Here is an 18,552-nt window from a genome sequence, read left to right on the forward strand (position 1 = left end):
GATAAGGGAGAACTACTTACTGTAAAGGAAAGGAGAAAGAAACTTAACCAGAATATGCAATGTGTATAAATCTATAGGGGATTGTAAACTGAAGGAACTAATGCCTGATGGTCTCTCTTTCCTTTGTGAAAAATGAAACAATATGATCAGCTAAGAAAATGTAGTGAAGGTTTGAAATAGCTACTGAGGAGGACGCAGAGAACTGTGTAGTAGAATTGTCGGGTAGTATTTAGGCCTGCAAATATATACCCTAATGTGCACCAATCCACACAACTGGATAGATTTCTCAAGCAGAATTCAGTCCATGTGTAGGACTAACAGGTGTTTCTGTAATAGATGTAAAATGAATACCAGGATGCAAAGGAGTTCAAGGTGTTACTAAGGGTACAGTTGAAACCTGTGATTCATTTCAAAGTACACATTCTATGCAGATTTTTCAAGAAAAAAACATGCAGCAACTTAAGAACAGAGACTCTTCCCTTCCGGGGCCTAGGATTACTCCTTATACTCAGAAGATATTCAGATATTTTTGAATGAGTGAATTAATTAATTAACAAACAAAAATCTGACTTTGCTAAACATTTCTGAATGTAAGTATTAGGTTTACTTTTGTGATGAAATATGTTGATTATTTTAGAGAATTAGAATTCTGTACCAAGAGCCACATTCCTATAATTTACTTATACTAAAATGACTAGACCAATGCCAAATTCAATCTGGAACACAAAAGTTTATTAGAATAAAAATACACATACAGTATCAACACTAAAATTATTTCACATCGCATTTAGGTTTTACCTCCATTAGTTTTTTTTAATGCTTATAAAGTCTATGCTCTAAATAATTTGCACATTTGTAAACAAATCTTAGATGACCAAAGATGCAGTGTATCTATCAGATACTGAATATCAAAACTTAAGGATGGGAACTGATAGCGAAATCCAATTACACTAAACATTCCTGTAAATTTTTGGAAAGAGAGGAAAAGATTAAAATAATTCACTTGAAATGAAGTAAGATGTATATGAAAAGGTTTTTAGTAGCATATATCACAATGTTGAGATGAGAATATTAAAAACATTCATGGAAAATTCACTTTGATGTTTTGCATAGTCTAGGTTATTTTTTAAAAAACAAAAAATTAAAAATTACCCAAATTCCTTATTAGAAAAAGAGACAATTACCTGGTTCTACTTAGGATCTGTGTATGTTTAAGTCTTTCTCTTCTTTAGAAAAAAAGAGATTATCTGATTCTATTTAGGATCTGTGTACATTCTAAGTCTTTCTCTCATTTAGAGAAAAACATTCTCAAGTCTATAGAAGAGGAAAAAAAATTAAGATTAGGACCAACATTTCAAGCTGCCTTTTGGAAAGAAAATTAAAAACAGAGGTAGATGGTTAATTATTAGTGGCCAAGTTACTCAGGTGACTAATTTTTTCTTGGTACACATTCACCAAAATTTTATACTTGAAGCCAAATAGTAAATAACTTTAGGAGTAGAAAGTAATACCTAGCAGAAGTTATTTTCTTTATGTCAAAGAAAAGTAATAGAAGCAAACCAGGCTTATGACCCCTGTTAAGGATATGATTGTTTAAAGCACTACAGTTCATGCACTTTTTAAAGCAGGAGAATGAACCTTGCCCCTAAGCTTCTTAGGTGTATCTGAGGCCAGCCACAAGCTCCATCAGGCCTGTTCAGTCCAAGTAGGACTGTAGGGTGCCTCGGCGCCGGACATCGCAGGTCCAGCAGTGGAAGCCTCCTCCCAGGGAATTGGCATTACGAATGTTAACTTTAATGGTAGTGATACCTGTATTGAAAGAGAGATTAGCTCAGTTAGATGGACTAACATGAAGATTCTCACAGAGAAAGTAGGCCTACAGACTTGGAGGAGTCCTGTGGTTCTAATCCTTAAGGATACCCAACCAGAATAGTCTTTTCTCTTCCAATTTTATTTTCACCAACTATATTTCATCTGCTAATATAAAATCTTCCCCAAAAAGTCAACAGAGAACTCTGAAGTTTTGTTCTATTGACTATTCACAAGTCAATAGACTGAGCAGATGTACCTACCAAATGTTCAAAATGGTCAAGTACTAACATCTCAAGGCCTTTTAGAATTCTACATTAACTACTTTGTCAGACTGTTTCTAATTTTACCATGTTAATTTAGTAGGCAAAGCAAAATTTAGCTGACCTAAAAAGTTGACTTTACATATTCACATATAAGGAGAGTTTATCTGATACGGATTAACTTCACCAGGCCACCATAAGGAAACAATGGAACAGAGCTGGTGTTTTAATATCTGGATTTGTATGGTTATACAGGTACCAAAGCAAATCCAACAATCAGTTTAATCTGGTACCATCTGTAATGACAAGGCTATGATGTGCATGGCCTATTTAACCAATGGTATTTAGGAAGAATCTGTTGTGTTAGATATAGTGGGGTTTTAAAAAGCAAATCTATTCTTCTTCCTCAAGGAGCTAATTATTTTGAGAGGAGGATAGGCTACAAAGTCACTAAAGGGTCCATTGGTATAGCCAGGGAGAGGAAGGTGGCATGAGCCATTCAGAAAGACTTCCCTAGTCGCGCATGGTGGCTCACACCCATAATCCCAATGCTAAGGGTGGCATAGGTGGGCAGATCACTTGAGGTCAGGAGTTCGAGACCAGCCTGGCCAAGCCCTTCTCTACTAAAAATACAAAATTAGCCAGGCATGGTGGTGCATGCCTGTAATCCCAGCTACTCAGGAGGCTGTGGCAGGAGAATCGCTTGAATCCAGGAAGTGTAGGCTGCAGTAAGGCGAGGTCACGCCACTGCACTACAGCCTGGGCGACACAGGTCTGTCTCAAAATACACACACACACCCCTTTATAATAGCTCATATGAAAATCCTTTCCTTCAACATTTTTCTCAATAATACTAGAATCATTGGTCTAAATTTTGAATATCAGGATAAGTAAACTCCTACTTAAGTAAAACCTGGTCCGGCTCTTCAGTTCAAAACTGAATGATTTACTGACACACTTTCTTGCATTTCACTACTTTGTTAACTATGCTTATCACACATAAAAGTCACTTCTGCATCCATACCCTTTTGAGTCGTTCGAAATATGTGATGACAGGACACTTTTAAAGGACCCACAATGATTTCTTATTTGAAGAAGGGCTGACCAAGCTATCTGCTCATCTGCAAAGGGGTGGTTTTCTGCACATGGGCACCAAAAGGTTGGCTAAGTCATATAAGATTTATAAACTTATCGCTAAGGGGATGTCTCAGGAGCTCAGGATGCATCTCCAACTTTTTGGGGCTAAGTGTGTTGAAAATAAAAATACTGACTTTCTGTGAAATAATAACTTGTTGCCTCTAAAAGGAATCAAAATTGAATTAGACAAACCATTTATCAAACCTAGCATGTCATTTCTTTAGTTCTTCTCATTTAACATTTTCATGTATGACAACATGTTTCATTTGTTGTACATACCCAGCTTTTCAAACATCTTTTGAATTGGAACTTCATTGGCATCCACCATAACACGTTTTTCATCTAGCATTAAGACATTCATGGAAAGCCATTTGGATGACATCCAGAGTGGATGATCTAAAAACAGCAACAACTGTTAAACCATGTCTGCTATCATTTTTGTTTAAAGCAAGGATTTACAAGTGAAGAATATTAAAGTGACAGCTCAATTCTTTCAGTAGTTCACTTTCTATGTGAACACATTTATTTTAATCTTAAAACAATTTATCTATAAATGGTATGGATCAATCTGTACTGATTATACATTTGAATTTCACCCTGTTTCCTTTTAAAAGTTGTATCTTGGCTGGGCATGGTATAATCCTAGCACTTTGGGAGGCTGAGGCAGAAGGATTCCTTGAGCCTAGGAGTTTGAGACTATTGCCCAGAGATGGTGTCTCACTGGGGAACACAGCAAGACACCATCTCTACAAACAAACAAAAACAACTTGTTGGGCATAGTGGCCTGCACTTGTAGTCCCAGCTACTTAGGAAGCTGGAGTGGAAAGATCACTTGAGCCCAGGAGTCGTGAGGCTGCAGTGAGCTGTGACTGCACAACTGCACTCAAGCCTGGGCGACAGAGCAAGACATTGTCTCAAAAAAAAAAAAAAAAAGTCATATCTTGCTTTATGTGATGTTGTTTTATTCTGTCTTCTCCTTACTTCATTTTCTGTGGAAGAAAAAGTTGCAAACACAAGTCCCAGCCTTGTTCTGATGCTCATAGTCCCAAGCACCACTTCACACCTTACTGAGGAAACACATTCTCTAAGCTGCTAACATTTGGGCTGCTCTCTATAGGAGAAAGATCCTTGGTCACTAAAGTAATTATTTTAGTTTATCAGTGTATGAAAGTAAACATACCATCTGGGATGATTGGTGTTGGCGGAGTAATGATAGTCCATCCTGCTTTCTTGAAAAGATCAATCTGTAAGACCAAAAAAAACCCCAAAACCGTTAAATCTACATATACTATTATTATTCTTAGTCTCTAATAGCCCTTATCAGTAATAATTCTTTTTGAGAAGCTGTCTTCTCAGCTTCCAAAATAAAGAAATTAAAATTTCTAAACATTTGGGTGATTTTGTCTGAATCCTAATTAAAAATGTACATAAAATCCCCAGATTAAAGTTAAAAAGTAACAGAAATGTTACAGCTTTTAAAGATAGTCTTATACTTTTCTCAGGTTTCAGAGACTTAAAAAACCAAAGATACTTTCCTTAAGAAATTCTCATTTTAATAATTGAAAAATTTCCTATTTAGTTACAAGAAAACAAAAATGTGACTATGTCAAACCCGCAGTCCTTCTACTTCTTGCCCATCATTTTGTATCTGGGACCATGGTATAAAGACAGTAGTTAGCTATGCATTCTCAAACAACCATATTGTCCTTAGCGACCTTTTACAACTTAGCCGTCCCTGTGTTCACATACCCACTTACTATACGAATAAATGATAATAAAATGAAATGAATAAGTAGTCATGGTCATCGGGTCTAAAAATAAAAAACAGAAACGAACAGTGACACAGTATAACAGTGGTTTTTAAAAGTTGTACTGCAGCCTTGCAAGTAACAGAAAATCGCTCATCACCTAACTGGAAGTAGGGGGCTGTGGACAGAAAGTAGGAGGCTGCAGGTGAAGGGGATAGACCAGCTGCAGTGCAGTGGCTCCGCTTCTCCCTACAGAGCAGGGTTGGCCAAAGGGAGCCTAACCCACTGTAGAGGGAAGACATCCATTGCCTAGTGGTATTGCCCTGGCCATGCAAGGATGATCTTGTCCAAAATTCGCTGCTGTGGAACCACTGCGGCAAGTTATGAGATAATACCACCGTTTGATAAAAATACACACATATGCACAAACTTGAGGCTTTGACAACAGCAAGCGGCGAAAGTCTGATGATCCCATACTAATTATTGTGTCAACTACGTATATTTCTGCATGGTGGACATCTTGTAATAAAGCATAACGAATCCAATGTTTGATCATAATAATGTTGAGTATTGCTGAATCTGTCATTTAGAACCATTAGGAACCATGGAAGTGCTTAAAATAAAAGTGGCAATTATTTTAGTTACTAGATTCTGTTGCTTTTCCAGAGTCCCAAGAAATCTCTTACCTGGTGACATGGTCGGTCAGGGTTGGAAAGCACAATACCAGGTCCAATGATGTTGAAGGTAGCATCAATATGCATGGGATTGGGATCTTTAAAGGAGATGATATGAACTCTGTAGTCTGGAGCAAGATGCCTACGCATCCATTCAATGCCTAAGTAGTTTGTAACCTGAAAACAAAAGAAAGACATACAATCGATAAATATTTGGTTCTATGTCTAGAAAACTAAAAATATTCAAGGTGAAAAAAATTTAGGATGAAAATATTTTAACTTGGAAGTAAAGAATACAATAATATAGTGTGAAATTTCAGAGGCAGCCTGCATTTACCTGGCTTCTCTGTGCAAAAATATCTCTTCCAGCTCGAATGAAGTCAGCAGCATCAAAGCATGGCTCAAACTCAGTTGTCACAAATTTTCCCTGAGCAGCCAATTTGTGTCTGTCTTCTATAGAGTGGATGGGATAATCCTAATTGGAACAAGAATGAACATACACAATGCATTGGATCATGAGAAAATTATTTATAAGACATACAGTACTAAGAAAATTAGTTTAACATCATTTCCCAAAATATTACTACTCAGTTCTAGACTAAAACATGCCTGGAAAAGAAGCGGGTCCATGATAAATAAACCAAAACAACAATAAACAAGAAACTAGCATTATAGTAATTTCCTGATACAACAGTCCTCCTTTACCCATGATGTCACTCTCCATGGTTTCAGTTACCTGCAGTCAACTGTCATCCCAAAACATTAAGATATTTTGAGAGAAACAGAGAGACCACATTCACCTAACTTTTAGTAAAGTATATTTATATAATCATTCCATGTTATTATTCATTATTGTTGTTAGTCTCTTACTGTGCCTAATTTGTAAATTAAACTTTATCATAGGTATGTATATATGTATAGGAAAAAACAAAATATATACAGTTCAGTATCAGCATCCACTGAGAGTCTGGAACATATCCCCTGAGGATGAAGGGGCACTATGTACTTAGAAAAAAATGGTACACACCAGGTGAGATGGCTCATGCCTGTAATCCCAGCACTTTGGGAGGCCGAGGTAGGCGGATCACCTGAGGTCAGGAGTTCGAGACCAGCCTGGCCAACATGGTGAAACCCCGTTTCTACTAAAAATACAAAAATTAGTCAGGCATGGTGGCATGCAGCTGTAATCCCAGCTACCCAGGAGGCTGAGGCAGGAGAATTGCTGGAACCCAGGAGGCAGAGGCTGCAGTGAGCCAAGATCACGCCACTGCACTCCAGTCTGGGTGACAGAGCAAGACTCCATCTCAAAAAAAAAAAAAAAAAAAAAAAAGTGATACAGAGGCAGTAACTGATTCTGAGAATATTCCATGAACCGTACGGAAAGTAAACAGGATGAAGTCATTCTGTTCTTTTAGAAAAGGAATTTGGTCCCGAGCCTACCTCATACCATAAAATGAGATGCCATGTTTCCCCTGCCAAATTTGATTGGGAGTGGCAAAACTAATTCATTATGTATTTCTCTCTTTAAACCCAGAAGCTATTTTGATTTTTAAATTTTTTTCTATAAAAGATCAAATGGTAACTGATTTAATAAGAGACATACATTTCATTTTACTGTGAATTTGAACTGTAGACCAGGTTCTTTTTCTAGAAGAAGGAAGTGAACTTCAGTCTAGTGACTTTTCTGGTTCCACTAATGAACAGTGGTATACCTGTAGGCAAGTTTTTCCCCCTCTAATGGAATGACACTACAGTATGATTAGGGTTGTTGTGAAAAACAAACAGGATTGAGGATGTAAATAAAGGGTTTAACCCAGGACCCAGAACAACGTAAGCACCAAAAAGTGTTAGCCATTATTATTATTATCATAGGATCATTTACTCTTATCATATTCATCATAAAATAATCACTTTTTAAAAATAAGATGATGTTTTCGGTTTCTAAAATGCATAGTATATACAAGGTATCAGAGAATCTCTATCTTACTCTTTGTGGATCATTTAGAAAAGTTAGTAATAAGCTAGCCTATAATTAGGGACTCACCTGGTTATAAAGCTCATCAGCCATTGTGGGCTTAGGAGCTGTTGTCCACTTGGCACCACGGTGGAAGTAGTCTTTGATAATTGACCTGTACGCTCGGTACTCAAAGAAGCGTGAACGCCATGCCATGGGAGCCTCGATAATCTCATTGCCCACAACTATCAGGATGTCTCGAGGCATTGCACTGTATAAACCTGTCAGACCAAAAAATTCCATGACAACTTCAGTAGTGTTAATTTCCAAGACAAAAAAGGTCTACATAGGGCCAGGCGCAGTGGCTCATGCCTGTAATCCCACCACTTTGGGAGGCCAAGACGGGCGGATCACTTGATCCTGACCGGGCTGGTCAGGAGTTCAAGAGCAGCCTGGCCAACATGGTCAAGCCCCGTCTCTACCAAAAGAATACAAAAACAATTAGCCAGGCACGGTGGCATGTGCCTGTAATCCTAGCTACTCGGGAGACTGAGGCAGGAGAATCACTTGAACCAGGAGGCAAAGGCTGCAGTGAGCGGAGATCGTGCCACTGCACTCCAGCCTGGGTGACAGAGTGAGACTCTGTCTCAAACAAACAAACAAAAGTGTCTATATAATATTACCTCTTTTTTTGGTTAAAAAAATTACTAAAAATACATGTGTCTATATATATATATATATATATATACATATATGAAAATGGCAAAAAATTTGAATAACACATACTAGATTGTTAACATGAATTCTGTGTGGTGGTGGGGAAGCCCAGAAAAAAAAGAAAAGAAAAAAAGTGAAGGAATAAAGTCCTTGTACAAAGAGATCTTGAACCACCAAGCTTTCACCATTTGTAAGCTCCTGTCTTGCTATACAGAAACAGAGCTCTTAAAGGACTATCAGTATCACAAGATAAAAATTGAGCCAAGGATCAATCTAAAACTAGAAATTAGAACAGTGACCTAAGGCACAAGAACAGTCATGCAGCAATGTCAGTTAAAAATAAAATGGAAATGTTTCTATTCTCTTTTTAATTTCTGTTCTTGAGGAAAATTAAATGAATCCACTGTTCTTATGTAAGGAAATGACTATAAAGTTTAGGAAAACTTGTTATTTCAAGGAGATTCCACTAGATGGAATGGAGTTTAGAATGTATACATCTTAATTGTATCAACATGGACCAAACCATTCCTAAATAAATCTTTAAAGTTTTCAAGAACTAGCAAAGCAAAGGACTCTCCAAAAAAAATTTTGGAGCTTTCCCCTTACACATTAAGAAAGAAATTGAAAATTCAGACACTGGCAGTTTAGTTATCTGACATCACTTACCCGTAGACTCAAAATCAGGAGTTTTATACTTCAATGACCAGTCAATGGGGTCAGGCCTCCTTACTGTCACTCCTTCCATTTTTAAAATATTGCACATTTCTTCAATTTCAGCAACAGCCTTTTTCAAATGATCTTTGGGAAAATAATGCCCTCCATGCTTCTGGTAAAATGGCCAGTACTTTTCATTTGTGTTGGCCTGGAAGTAGAAGCAAATAAAATACTTACAGGAGAAAAATACAGCTCATGATAGGTTCATAGGCAGTAAACAGCTCTTTGTATAAGGTATTGGAATTGAGACTCCAACCACTCCATGTTCAGTGCTGATCCCTAGCATTGAGCACATAAGCTCTCTGGGCAGACACTCAGTATCTGTTGAATGAAGAACTCTAAAACATCTTGATATTTTGAGGTCTTTTGCTCCTTCTGCCTGAGATCTCATGGCCAACCAGTAACAGCATGTTTACCTTCAGACAGACTTGGAATCCTCTTAGCCAGTTTTTTTGCCACGCTTTGCAGACAAAACAGGACATAGCACTTCTATTAGAGAGCCTCAATAAAATGAAACAAGAGAACACACAAACTAGCATAAGAGAATAAAAGCACTTATACTAAGCCAAAACCATGGGCTATCCATGCATCTCAGAATTCTGTCTGGAAAATAGCACCTCAAGATATTCTGTGATGGGAAAAAAAAAGATATTTTGCCCCGTTAAGATCAGGAACATACTTTCAAATATGCTTTATTTCTCTTAAAATCCCATTATTGGCCAGGCATGGTTACTCAGCCTGTAATCCCAGCACTTTAGGAGGCAGATAGCTTGAGGTCAGGAGTTCAAGACCAGCCTGGCCAACACGGTGAAACCCCATTTCTACTAAAAATTCAAAAATTAGCTAGGCATAGTGGCACGTGCCTGTAGTCACAGCTACTTCAGAGGCCAAGGCAGGAGAATTGCTTGAACCCAGGAGGCAAAGGTTGCAGTGAGATGAGATCGCACCACTGCACTCTAGCCTGGGTGACAAAGTGAGACTCTGTCTCAAAAAAAAAAAAAAAAAAAAGAAAGAAAAAGGAAAAAAAAAACCATTATTGATTTTCCCATTCAACAGAATTAACACTTGCCAAAATTGTGTGACAGTGCAAATCTGCCTTTCGTAATTCCCTGTCAATATGCCTCACACCAACCACACCTCTTTTTCTAATCCATTCAGCTCTCCCATCTCTTCGAGTCTTTTTGTCATACAAGAAAGTGATATGATAAGCAAATTCACAAGTTTTTAATAACCGAAAAAAAATTTAGAAAGTTTCCAGGGCTATGTGTATTTTAAAAGACAACCAAAGAGAAAACATTTGAGTGCTTTAAAATGGCTCAATCAGTTTGCTAAAAATTATTGTTGAATAGGGTAGGTGCAACAGCTGTTAAATATTGTTTTGTTTGTTTTTGCTTTCGAGATGGAGTCTCACTCTGTTGCCCAGGCAGGAGTGCAATGGTGCCATCTCAGCTCACTGCAACCTCCGCTTCCCACCAGGTTCAAATGATTCTCCTGCCTCAACTTCCTGAGTAGCTGGGATTATGGGCACCTGCCACCATGCCCGGCTAATTTTTTGTATTTTTAGTAGAGATAGGGTTTCACCATGTTGGCCAGGCTGGTCTCGATCTCCTGACCTCGTGATCCACCTGCGTCGGCCTCCCAAAGGGCTGGGATTACAGGTGTGAGCCACTGTGCCCGGCCAAAATATTGGTTTTCAAAAATGTAAAAATCTAGACAGATTCTGCATTCAGATTGTTTTCCAAATGTCTAAGTTCTTAGTCAATTGCTCAATCATAAATATATTGAGAAATGTACGTGATGCATCTTCCCATTTTTCAAGCTAAATGAAGCAGAACGCCAATCAGAGAATCCAGACTCTAAGAAAAAGCCTTGAACCTTCATCAAAAGATCAGCAAAGCAACGTACATTGATATATTTTAAGTTTAAAAATGTTTTAAATGTTTTAAATTTTTGTTTAAAAATGTTTAAAGCAGGTATTTTAAAAATGTTTTATATAATTAATGAACTGACAAACTACTAGTCCTGATCATGTCAGATATGAGGGTCTCCACCATAAATCAGATAATTTCAGATAGCAATAAGTGCTAGAAAGAAGTTGTAAAACTTGGTAATGGGCTCAAGTGTGTCAGAGTGTGTCTACTTTAGCTGGATATTCTCATTTGGTTTCCCAGCAATCCTATCAAAGAAACAGGGCAAGTTCTCATATGCTTATTTCACATGTAAGGAAAGAGGCTCTGGCAGGTCACATGCTTGCTAACTATCTGGACAAGCAGGACTAGAACTCAAGTTCTCTGACTGTTACTCAAAGAGTGTCCCTAATACATAATGGGACTTGGCCATGTTATAATGGTTTGAACACTTCTAACTAGATGTGCAAAAACTTTTAAGACTGGAATTGCTTAACAAGTTCAAATTGTCCCAATGGCTTTTACTCATCAAGACTGATCAAATGTCTAGATGTTTAGCTCTTTAATGTCGAAGACAATACCTTTTCTAGATTTTGTGTCTCCACTTCCATTTTTATCTCAGTCTGATAAATATTAAATATACGAAAGTGGACCCATCTCGTTAGTTCAATATCCAGGTTCACATCAGTTACACTGGAACCCAGCTTGGTGAATAAGGAATAAGCCAAGAAACAGGTCTTTAGAAAAACTGAATGATGCCAGTGAAAGTCTTAAATAGAGGCTGGTAAACAAAGGTCCATAGGCAAATTTGGCCTGCTGCTTGTTTTTGTAAATAAAGTTTTACAGGAACGCAGGCACACTCATTTGTTTACGTATTGTCTATGGCTGCTTTTGCACTACAATGGCACAGCTGAGAGTTGAGTAGTTGCAGCAGAGACTGATGGTCTGCAAAGCCTAAATTACTCATTATCTGGTAGAAAGATAAAGTTTGCTGACGCCTGGGGTCTGAATCATTAATTAGCTCTTTTACTACAGCAGGCTGAATTTCTGGCCTATGAAAAATGTTATCATCATTAAACATTTTTAAAGACCAAGCTACCCTTTCAAAAAACAAAATAAAAGCGCTCCACTGTTTTCTACTCCTAGGAATTTCTGCAACAGCAACCAGAAAGAGGATAATAATGACTCTTTATATTCCTCTCAGATACATGCTGGTACTACTCATCCATTCACCACTTCCTCCTTCTCATGCCAGGCACATCTCCTACAATCCACTAGGGACAAGAAGCCTTTGAAAATTTAACACTGGGTTACAGCAGATGCAGAGTTATGCTGTCTTGCCAGACTCATTCCAAAGTATCCTCCGTGACTATTTGTGCAGGGTGAAGCTTGCCTTGATAAATTAAACTTTCCTGGGAGAAAAACGTTATTTGAACAAATGTGATTTTTTCTTGTAGAGTTTATAATCTGGCAAAGGTTGGGCAAAGTACAAATGATCAGGACACAATACATTTTACAAGAGATAGCTAGAAACTGTTTACACTTCCTTTATAACCCTGCTAAATGGGCCAGCAATCATTTACCAAGTTGTTTGCAAGATAATGAACACTATATTAGATGCTTAGCATATGTTTTTAATAATCTGTTGCAAAGGTATGTCTGCATTCCTTGAACCTTTATACTCTTTCAAAGCCTAAAACCCTTTACAACGGTTTGCCAAGTGAATTTTTAAATACTGTCTTTGGAAGGCTAAGAAATGACAACAGAAATGTATTTATCCAGCTGTAAGCTTATATTACACTAATCTTGATTAATCTTGTATTTTATAAAAGGTCCTTTATCAAGGGCTTTATTTTTAAAAAGACAAAAGCAAAACAAAAAACTTATTTGAGGCTGGGCACGGTGGCTCACCCCTGCAATCCCAGCACTTTGGGAGGCCAAGGCGGGCAGATCACGAGGTCAGGAGATCGAGACCATCCTGGCTAACACGGTGAAACCCCATCTCTACTAAAAATACAAAAAAAATTAGCCAGGCCTGGTGGGGGGCACCTGTAGTTCCAGCTACTTGGGTGTCTGAGGTGGGAGAATGGCATGAACCCAGGAGGCAGAGCTTGCAGTGAGCCGAGATCACGCCACTGCACTCCAGCCTGGGCGAAACAGCGAGATTCCATCTTAAAAAAATATATATCTAAATATATATATTTGATAGCAAATATTTACTATATTTTGCAGAACAAAAAGTCACAGAGCTTTAAAAAGTTATGCTTCCTAACAATTATGTTCCACATTCCTTTCCTTAAAATTTCTCTAGTACTTATATCTTCCAACATCTTCTGCTCTGATTGACTATGGACAGTTTACTACATTCTTTTTTCTTTTTTCTTTTATTGTTCCCAAACTGATTAATATATGGTGTCATTCTTCTCTACTACGAGGCATGGCCTTGCTTGCTAGGATCCATGCATGTCTTAGATTTACTTTCTTCTCCCTCAAAACCAGGCTTAGCACATGGCATGAAACAGAAATAACCATTATTTCCTGTCTAGAATCAAAGAGAGAAAGAGAAAGAAGAATAAACAAACAAAAAGAACCAGACAAATGAATGAAATCAATACTGCTAATGTTACTGATATCTACAACTATTACACCCACAAAGTACCTTTGGAATGTAATTGGCAAACTGGATCCATACAACTATAAGTTGTTGTTTTGTCCTTTAAAATACTTAACATGTAACTTTTTACCTTTAGATTAATCCTTAATCCTGTTAGGTAGATAGCAAACTAGCAAAACTCTTAATATCTTCATTTTACTGTGGCCCAGAAATTTGTGGAATCTTGTACAAGGTCAAATAGCTAATTAACCAAGACTAGCTATCAAGTTTTTATCAAACACCTAATTAATCCCAGGCTCCTGACTTCAGCATGGTACTTTTTCCACAAGCCCATGAAATGACAAAGTCTAAAGTCATAAATCAAGTGACAAAGAACTCAAAATTACGTCTGAGAATTCTGATTCTGTAAAATCGCATGATATGAAAGTCTATCATTTTAAAGACAAGTAGAAGGATAAATTATTGCTTGGATTTAAATTTTAATTTCACCCAATTAAAATGGTTAGGGGATGGGACTTTTCAAGAAAAGACTTAAAAAGACTACTATGCCTTTTAAAAACATGTGGATGGCGTATAAATTAATCTTCTCATCAAATTCCAAATATCAGAACCAAAGATAGTTTCAGAACAATTAGAAGTTATTAGTTTTTCTATTTCCCTGTCTTCCCAGTCTAACTCAGGAGTCATTTTCTTCAAGAGGACTTCTTAACTGGCCAGCACTTGGTCATTCCTCTTTCCTTAGCTTTCCTGGCACTTCAACTGCCTTGTCAGTCGACTGGAATAAGATACTTGGTCTTCGTTTCCATGTGAACATCATATCTCTTCAAATAGAAAGGAAGATCTTTTACATTAATACCTCTAGAGCCCTGGTACACAGTAGGCAATATTTCTGAAGACCACGACAATGCTGTTACAGAACTTCTTTCCTCAATCCACTTTACAAATAAAAGTGTAAATATTCAGGAAAAATTTAAGGACATTAAAGATACATTTGTAACCCATTATTAATAGGAGTCTAGGCTGTGTCTACAATGTGGAAGGTGGTCCCTTAGATATGGGACCCTTATGCAGTATAGAACCTGAACACCAGCCCATAAAGGCCCTGGATATAAGAACGTTACAGATAAAAACCACTAGGAGTTTTTGTTTGTTTGTTTGTTTTTGAGATGGAGTCTTGCTCTGTTGCTCAGGCTGGAGTGTAATGGCGCCATCTCGGCTCACTGCAACCTCTGCCTCCTGGGTTCATGCCATTGTCCTGCCTCAGCCTCCCAAGTAGCTGGGACTACAGGCACCCGCCACCACGCCTGGCTAATTTTTGTATTTTTAGTGGAGACAGGGTTTCACCATGTTAGCCAGGATGGTCTCGATCTCCTGACCTCGTGATCCACCCACCTCAGCCTCCCAAAGTGTTGGGATTACAGGTGTGAGCCACCGCGCTTGGCCACCACTAGGAGTTTTTAAAAAGGGAGATATTACCTGTTGCCAGGGAAATCCTGGAAGACTTTGTGAAAGGTGTCATTGAAGCTAGGTTGTGGTAGGTTTAAACTACAGACTAAAGGGCACAGGAAGATGGGTGGAAGAGACTTAGGTAGGGGCAAAGATGCAGGGCTTGTGAAGAAACAGTGAGTAGTCTAGCTTAGCTGCCTTATATGGTTGTCTTATAAAGTCTGCTGAAAACCAGGGTGGACTATTAGAGGAGAGAAGGACTTGACCAGAAATGGACACCTGCTAATCTGCTGTACTAACAGATGAGTCGATAACTGGAATGGGGAATCCTGGAAATGCAGACAAGAGCCAGATTGTGAAGGATCTTGAATACCATGAGGACTTTATCCTAAACAATGCGGGGGGTGGTGGGGTAGGGGGGGTCGCCTAGCAAAGTAGAGGAGGAAAAGAAGCAGGATGAGTAACATGATCACATCTGAGTTTTCAAAAATCACTTGGATTGCAGCTGCCAGGTGGTTTGGTGAGAAGAGTGAGTAGGAGTGACCAGTTAGGAGTTAACTGCAATAGTCCAGGCAGCAGATGAGCTCCCTACCTTTAGGGAGAGGCAAAGCAGAGGGATGAGGCAAGATTCATTTTGACAAAAGCCTTGTTACACCTTGGAGAATGGATGCAAAGGACGTGACATAAGGAGAAATCAAAGATGATTCTTTTGTGTAAGCTTGATTAAATAGGAATGCCAATAATTAAAAGGCAGGAATGAGGAGGGATCCACTTTAGCAGGTGGCTGGCAACTGAACTCCACATGTACCAAGTTTGAAGTCCTGTGGCAATATCCCGTAAGGAGTTTAACTCGTTGATCTGGAAGGAGTTCAATACAGAGATCTGGACCAGAGAGGAGGTGGGAGCGGTAGCTGTGAGAATGGCTAACAGAAGGGGGCTGAAAGTAATATTTCTGTTCAACCTTGGCATTACAGGCTGTGACGGAAGATGATCTGAGGACAGTGAAAGAACTATTATTCCCAGAAAAGCTCTCTCAGAATCCAAGGGAAGAGCTTCAGGAAGGAAGCAATTATCATTGGTGTAAATAGTGTCAAATACCACAGAGGTGTCAAGTAAGATAATCACTGGATTGAGAGGTCTGGGAGTAAGCTGAAGGGAAAGCAGTCAGAGGGTAGCAGCAGCAGGTGAGGAGGGAACGCACTTTCAGACATGTGAATAGCTTTCCTTTACCTTCACCTCGATGGTGAACGGTGGAACACAGGCGTTTTCTGCTCTGCCCACTATCACTTCCTCTAAGGGGTCCCATTCGTTGTAAGAAGAGACAGGGCAGTCCTTGGGCAGAGGCTCAGTGGCCTTGTCGTCAGCTGCAGAGGAGTTCCGGGAGGAAGCCGTAGCTGCCTGGGTGCTCTGGAAAGTTCGCTGCACCCATCCTGTCAAGGTTCGTCCAAGCTTCCAAGAACAAAGAAAAGATTATTGTATTGCATTGCTCTATCAGTACTTGCAGAGAGGAGGAAGTGGAGATGGGGTAAAAATCCAGCATAACATTGCCACTTAAACCCCTTTAGAAGAGCGTAAACCAAGATGTTAATAGTGTGTAGGTGGGTAGTGGGATTACAGATAATTTTTTTAACCCTCTTGTTTATCTACAAATTGTCTTCTTATCTATTAATTGTTGTAACTCTTTAAAACTCCTCAGAAGACCATGTCCCCAGCGACCATACACCCCCATCTTTATCTCAGAATGCAATTCCTGCACTCAAGCTTTACGCAACTCTTTCGCAGATGGGTCAATCCTCCTCTCAGAAAACCATAGACAGCTGCTCTAAAACTTCCCGCCAGTCTCAGCTGGGGACGGAACCTCCTTTTCCCTTAAGTATCAAAGGTTACCAATATTAGGCTTTTTATTTATTTTTTTACAAACGAAAAGTTGGGAACATTTGTAAAGGACCTTATCTTTAAGAATAACCAGCTTCAAATCAAATTTTTTTCATCTTTGACATACACTTCGCATTCTTTGGCACTTCAATTCTGAGAGTGAGCAACTGCCATCTGCTCCATTTTACAGATGGTCCACAGTACCCTAGCCAAGATCAGGATTAGCTCAGGCGTAAATTCAAACTAAGAAGGAGATCTAAAAACTTCAAAAGCCTTTTAAAAATGCATGGCCTATAAAATCTAGAGCAGGGAGGGTCCCTCAACCCCTGAGCAAACCTCAATCCCCCAAATCTCTATCCTGCTCTGTTAAAAGCCTTAGGAAGTGGGCAGGAGGGGAACTCGGGTGGAGGCAGAAGAAAGACGGAGAGTGACAGCTGTTCAGGAACCAGTTGCTGAGAGGAAGCCAGAATGTCGGAGCGATTCCAGTACTAGGAGCATGGGAGGGTCTCCTGCCAGGGCAGCCGAGGACGGGGAGCTTAGAAACTCTGCTTACAGGCTGCACTCGCCCCGACTCCTCTCCAGACGTGGGATCCCATGTTATACTTGGAGCGAATCTGGTCGCTCGCTCCCCGTCCCCGATTCCCACTTTGCTTGTCTCTTCTCCCCATCCATCTACCCCACAGGCATTTTCCAGAAATCTCCCCAACTCGACGCCCACTCAGGCTACTGAACCCCAATAACGCCACCCTTTTACTAAGAGGAGCCTCCGTCGTCCCAACCCCTTGCTCCGAGCGGGAAGCTTGGTGCAGCGCACCAAGCTCCGGTAGAGGGGGGCGGCGCCCTCTGCGCCGTGGGCCAGCAGGCCGCAGACGCGCAGCAGCAAGTGGATCCCCAAGGGGTGGGGCCGAAACGCAAGTTCCCCCTGACTGGGGCACGCCGCCCAGATCCTGGAGCCTGCAAAGGCTCTTGAAGCTGAGCTTCCCCGGGATACCAGAAGGGACACTCTCGTGCAATTCCGGCTGGGGAAAGCGAGGGAAGGCGGCGGCTCCGGGCAGGGAGCGAGCGAGTGCTCCACGCCGCCCGCAGGACGGAGTGAGTCACGCGGCCGCCAGACGAGGCCGGTGGCGCACGCACCCGAGACCCGATGTAGTGCACCGCCTCGGCGCCGCGGCTCCCGCCGCGCAGACACCGCACCCGCAGCATCGCCCTGGCCCGGCTGGTCCACGCGCGGAATCTTCCTGGCCCTGGGCCGCGTCGGTCCAAGCCTCCCCGAGAGCGCGTCCGGAGCGGAGTGGGCGGGCGCGTAGGGCCCGAGGCCTTTTGTAGCCGCGCTCCGCCCCGGCCGCCCCCCGCGGCCCCATTGGCTGCCGGGAACAGGTGGTGGGGCCGGCGTAGCGCCCCAAATTAGGAACTGCTGGGAAGCGCCGCGGCAGCTGGCTCGAGCATCCGACGCTTGCCCTTTTTTAGCCAGCGGGGTCACTGACGGCTTCTGTTGCACGCCCGGACCCGGACCCCGACCCGAGCGCCGCAAGAAAGTCCGCTGGAGTCTCGCGTAACTGGGCAGGACGCGACTTCTGACGAAGTGACAATGGTCTATGCATATATTAAGTGAATATTTGAGAATTTAAATATGCAAAGCGTGAGTACAGTGTTACCCTTAAATTCACATATGCGCACTGAACCAGTCACCTCAT

At 40.5% G+C, this 18,552-nt stretch overlaps 1 protein-coding gene across 2 annotated transcripts; it reads right to left on the minus strand.

Moving 5' to 3' along the window:
• Positions 1-710: 710 nt before the first annotated feature.
• On the minus strand, positions 711-18,151 carry GATM (glycine amidinotransferase). Of its 2 annotated transcripts, none has more exon segments than NM_001131196.2 (9): positions 711-1,809; positions 3,489-3,605; positions 4,390-4,453; positions 5,644-5,808; positions 5,969-6,106; positions 7,676-7,866; positions 8,969-9,164; positions 16,214-16,432; positions 17,993-18,151. In NM_001131196.2, coding segments are annotated over 9 exon segments (1,272 nt in total). In that variant the 5' UTR covers positions 18,062-18,151; the 3' UTR covers positions 711-1,696.
• Between the last annotated feature and the right edge of the window lie 401 nt (positions 18,152-18,552).

This window comes from Pongo abelii, chromosome 16 (assembly GCF_028885655.2).
Source record: "Pongo abelii isolate AG06213 chromosome 16, NHGRI_mPonAbe1-v2.0_pri, whole genome shotgun sequence".
NCBI classification, from domain to species: domain Eukaryota; kingdom Metazoa; phylum Chordata; class Mammalia; order Primates; family Hominidae; genus Pongo; species Pongo abelii.

Bases quoted from the DNA above. Each gene is read 5' to 3' on its own strand.
- GATM (XM_024232110.2), bottom strand. The intron at 9,165-16,213 runs GTAAAGGAAAGC...TTCTACTTCCAG, and splicing joins CGTTCACCATCGAGGTGAAG to GCCAACACAAATGAAAAGTA. The intron at 5,809-5,968 runs GTAAATGCAGGC...TTTTGTTTTCAG, and splicing joins TTTTTGCACAGAGAAGCCAG to GTTACAAACTACTTAGGCAT.